Source organism: Lactuca serriola, chromosome 2 (genome assembly GCF_051521515.1).
Source record: "Lactuca serriola cultivar US96UC23 chromosome 2, Lser_US96UC23_V15, whole genome shotgun sequence".
In the NCBI taxonomy this organism is placed as follows: Eukaryota; Viridiplantae; Streptophyta; class Magnoliopsida; order Asterales; family Asteraceae; genus Lactuca; species Lactuca serriola.
The window spans coordinates 63,186,771-63,191,278 of NC_136409.1; the positions used below are offsets into that span (position 1 = coordinate 63,186,771).

General features: G+C 33.1%; 1 protein-coding gene across 1 annotated transcript; it reads left to right on the forward strand.

Annotated features, from left to right (window-relative positions):
• Positions 1–864: 864 nt before the first annotated feature.
• Positions 865–3,838, forward strand: LOC145086312 (putative F-box protein At4g22060). The gene is made up of 2 exons (XM_079024064.1): positions 865–1,122; positions 2,486–3,838. Exon 2 carries the CDS (start codon positions 2,488–2,490, stop codon positions 3,556–3,558), a length of 1,071 nt encoding a protein of 356 aa, XP_078880190.1. The 5' UTR covers positions 865–1,122; positions 2,486–2,487; the 3' UTR covers positions 3,559–3,838.
• The last annotated feature ends 670 nt before the right edge of the window (positions 3,839–4,508 follow it).

The window sequence follows — 4,508 nt, forward strand, 5'->3', positions numbered from 1 at the left end:
TCATGTAGTGGCCAAAAAATTTCATTATGTTTCTTAACTTATATATTGATAAGTAGTTAAAGACCATATTTCTATGACCACGGAAATTTTAATTACCACTTAGTGAGCCCTTAGTGACGACAATGATAGTATAGTCATTAAATTTAATGTAAATAATTAGTCAAACCGCAAAACCGCTTGCAAACCGCATAAACCGTCCGCACAAAATCGCACCGCATAATGCGGTTTAGAAGGTCCATGGTGCGGTTTGCGGTTTCTAAATAACTCAAACCGCATATACGGTATGGTTTGCCGTTTTGGCTCTAAACCGCACCGCGCACACCCCTAATATTAACAGACATAGTGATTAGTAATAGAATACTTTGTACTTTTTAAGAATTTACCCCAATACTTTGTATACTTTGATAATTTTGGTCCTTATGTGCATACTTTGATAATTTTAGTCATTTTGTGTATACTTTGACAATTTTGGTTCATCATCTGTTGGAATTATAAATTGGTCGCATTTCTTTTAATATTTATCACTTTAAGTCCTTTTGATTATTTTTGGATTCTTTTTGTTTATTTTTTTGTCTTACTACTTATTTTTCACTACAGAATTTAATATTTTTACTTTCAGCTCTTTTGACTATTTTGATATTCCTTTTATCTCTTTTTAGTCTACCGATTTGGGCTTTGTTTTGTCATCATTTGTGAATAAATCAAGAGGCATTTGAGTAACAAGGAGTTTAATAAATGTACAAAAACAACCACAATGATTAACTGTGATTCACTGCGGGCTCACCATCGTTTAAAATTATTAGAATGATAAAAACTGTTAAAAAGCAACAATAAATAGTAATTTATCTCATGCCACCTGTGACCTCCCTTCCCTTCTTCTCTCCTTAAAATCGTTCTATTAGATTACAAGACGCCGCCTTTGTTCTTCACAGTTAAACCGAACAGTACTCTCACCACAGCCGCCCTATACGTCGTCGCTCAGCAACACCAACCTGTACGCCGCAGCTCGCCACCACTACCCTGCTCTTCCTTCTCTGTTAACTACCGTCGCATACCTGTTTTGCCTTCTCCGTTCACCTTCGAATTGTACAAGCTCAACTTCCGGAGGGTATCTCACATCAAGTAAGCTGTATTATCTATAATTTTTATTCAATTTTGATTATCGGTTGGGAAAAACTTTGGAAGTATCCCCCGATGAACTTCCTGCCATAGTTTTGGGTTTTGATGCTTCCCTGAAGGAACCATATTCATTCATGGTTTTCGCATAATTTGAATTAGGTTTCTGTTCGGTGGTATAGATAATCTCTTTCTTTTATTGATCTCCTCTTTTTGCATTTGGGTTATTTGGTTTTCTATATCAGATTACCCTTTATTTCTTTCTCCTGTTCTAAACAATGCCAAAGAGATCAGAATCTGTCAATATTTTATCGGACAGAAAGACCATACAAACCCCAAAACATCGTTCTTTTCCTTAAATTATTCACGCTTCTAACCCTAGATGTTTTGATGCGTTAGGATATATATATATATATATATATATATATATATATATATATATATATATATATATATATATATATATATATATATATATATATATGGGAAAAGTGAATATACCCTTAAGGGTATATAAGCTTAGGTACCCGAACACACCATAATACGTCGTTTCGTTTGATAAATTCATTATAATATTCATAAACTTCAATCTTAAGTTGATTTACTTTCAAGATATTCGAAATTTCCGTATAATCTTTCTCTTACATCACATCTTTTTGCCGAACACTTATTAGGCTATATATATTGTAGGTGAAAATGAAAATTATGTAAGAGAAAGATAAATGTGTAATTTATAAAAAATCTTGGAAGTAAATCAAGTTAGAAGTTAAATTATAAGAACATTAGACAATTAGAATGTATTATATGATACAAAACAACATATTATGGTGAGTTTGGGTACCTAAGGTTATATACCCTTAAGGGTATATTCACTTTACCATATATATATATATATATATATATATATATATATATATATATATATGTGCCTTAGGTTGGTTTAATTGATTTGATTATTTAGTTAGGGGGTGTTTGGATAAATAGTTTTTAGCTTATTGCTTATTTGATTATTGTGGTGGGAATAAGCATTTTTTTAAAAATGTGTTTGGATTAGCTTAAGCAATAAGCAATAAGCATTTTAATGGTTTGGAAAACAAAACAGCTTATATGAGTAAAAAATGACCAATAAGCAATAAGCATTCCCCCATTGCTTATTAAAATCAGTTTATTTTGCTTATTCCTACCGCAATAAGTTGATTTTTAAAGACTCCTATTCAAACACTTAAATTTGCTTATTGTGGTGGGATTAAGCAATAAGCAGCCTATTTTTTCCCTATCCAAACACCCCCTTATTAAGGAGAGATATGCTATCGACAATAGACACACTTTGTGTTTGTTTACAAGTCTTGTATGATTTTGTTTTGTATAGGAATGGTTTTGACACGGAGAATGAGTAGAAAACGGAATCATCATGATGATGCTTCATCTAGTAAGAAGATGAAGACTGATGATGTGGATGTGGGTCCATGGTCATACCTCAACCATGATGTGCTTTCATTAGTTATGATGCAACTTGGAGTGATCGATTTTCTTGCATTCAGTGGAGTTTGCAAGACATGGAGATCAGCCACAGTGACACACAGGGAGAGGTTTATGGCTTCCAAATCACCCATGCTGATGTATATCTCTACTCGTGGTAATAATAAAGATAAGGAATGCTGCCTAACGGATTCTCAAGGACAAAAATTCAAAACTGTGCTTCCCCGTTCTGTTGGTAGGGCTTTTGTTGGATTAACTTGTGGTTACTTGATTTTGTTCAGAGCGAAAACCAGAGATTTTTGGCTTGTGAATCCTATCACCAGACACGAACTTCATTTCCCTTCTACCCCTTCTAACTGTGTCTTTATTGGTATACCAAAGATCACTGCTGTCCTTGTCAATTCACCCACAAATACAATACCTACCACCCATGTGCTTGTTATGTTAAACATAGTACGTAATGAATTATGGGTTTCTAAAGCGGGTGAGGGATCATGGAATCATGTCTCCTTACGTATCGATATCAATTATTTACATGTTTTCAAGGGGAAAATATATACCTTATGCTCTAAACCTGGTTCGTTGAAAGTAAGACATTTATGTGAGCTTACACTCGATCCTAAACCCAAATTGAAGTTGCTCAAGACCAAGAATTTTCCTAAACGAGCCTTCATTTTCCCGAAGCTTTTAAGTTCAGGTGAAAACCTTTATGTGATGGAAAGCTTATCAGTCGACTTCTATAATGTTCACAAACTGGATTTTGAGAAAATGGAATGGGTGAGGTTTCAAGAGACGCCAGATGAAGGTGCATTTTTTCTTAGCAGATTCAGACATGGTGCTGTTGTTAAACCGGATTTGTGGGTTGACCTTCAATCACAACCCGAGGGATGTAATTTTTTTGAGGAAGAAGGATGTGGCAAATTCTTCACCACAAACCAGTGGTATTTTCCTCATGAATGTTGATAGAAAGATTATTTACAAGTTTTTGAGATTTGAGAAGTTGAATGTTGCAATTTACTTTTTTCCTTTGTCAAGTGAACAGACATTATATATATATATATATATATATATATATATATATATATATATATATATATATATATTATGTATTATCTATATCGATCTCCTTTTTATATGTAATTTGGTGTCCTTTGTTGCTTTCAGATGCTTGGGTAATGTATATCATGTATTTATTTGAAACTAGAACCTCTTTGATTGATATCTCAAGTTTTTGGTTTTTATATCGTTCTACGATCCCACAAACTATTATATACTTAAACATTTTACATGTTTGTTTTTCACTGTTCTTAAGGTCATTTACAATAACAGTTTGGTTGTATATAACACCCTTCTGATATACATCAAGAATTTTGCAACCAAGCTAGACGAGGAGGAATATTTCAAGATCAGACTTGGAAATGTGAGGTTTTTAATATAAAAAATGGCGACTTACTTTCTTTTATATTTTTATTATAGCATCCTCCTTACACTTATTATGTCTATTATGCATTTTAGAAAGGTGTATAATGTATTTCCAAGTGGACCTTCACCTTCCTTATTTGGTGTTAATATCATTAAGAATATTTTGAATATGAGTGATTATTTGGTCACCAAAGAGAAACATTAATTCTTATCTAAACTTTTTTGTCAAGAAATATGAACTTGCCTATTGATAGCAGAGATGCCAACTGGCATGCTGCTAATGAGAAGCATGGAAGCAAGTCGAGGGATGATTCGTTAATATATAAACATGCATCTTTGTATAAGTTATTATATATATCTTTAATTCCGGGGAGCCTTGTCTACAGTTCTTTTTTTGGTTTTGCTACTTTTGCCACGTTAGTTTCTTTCCATGTCTGAAATTGGCCACATAAAATTATGCCTTTTGTACTTTTGTCCCCTTTTGTTACAAT

Coding starts and splice junctions, on each gene's coding strand:
- LOC145086312 (XM_079024064.1), top strand. CDS start 2,488: ATGGTTTTGACACGGAGAATGAGTAGAAAACGGAATCATCATGATGAT.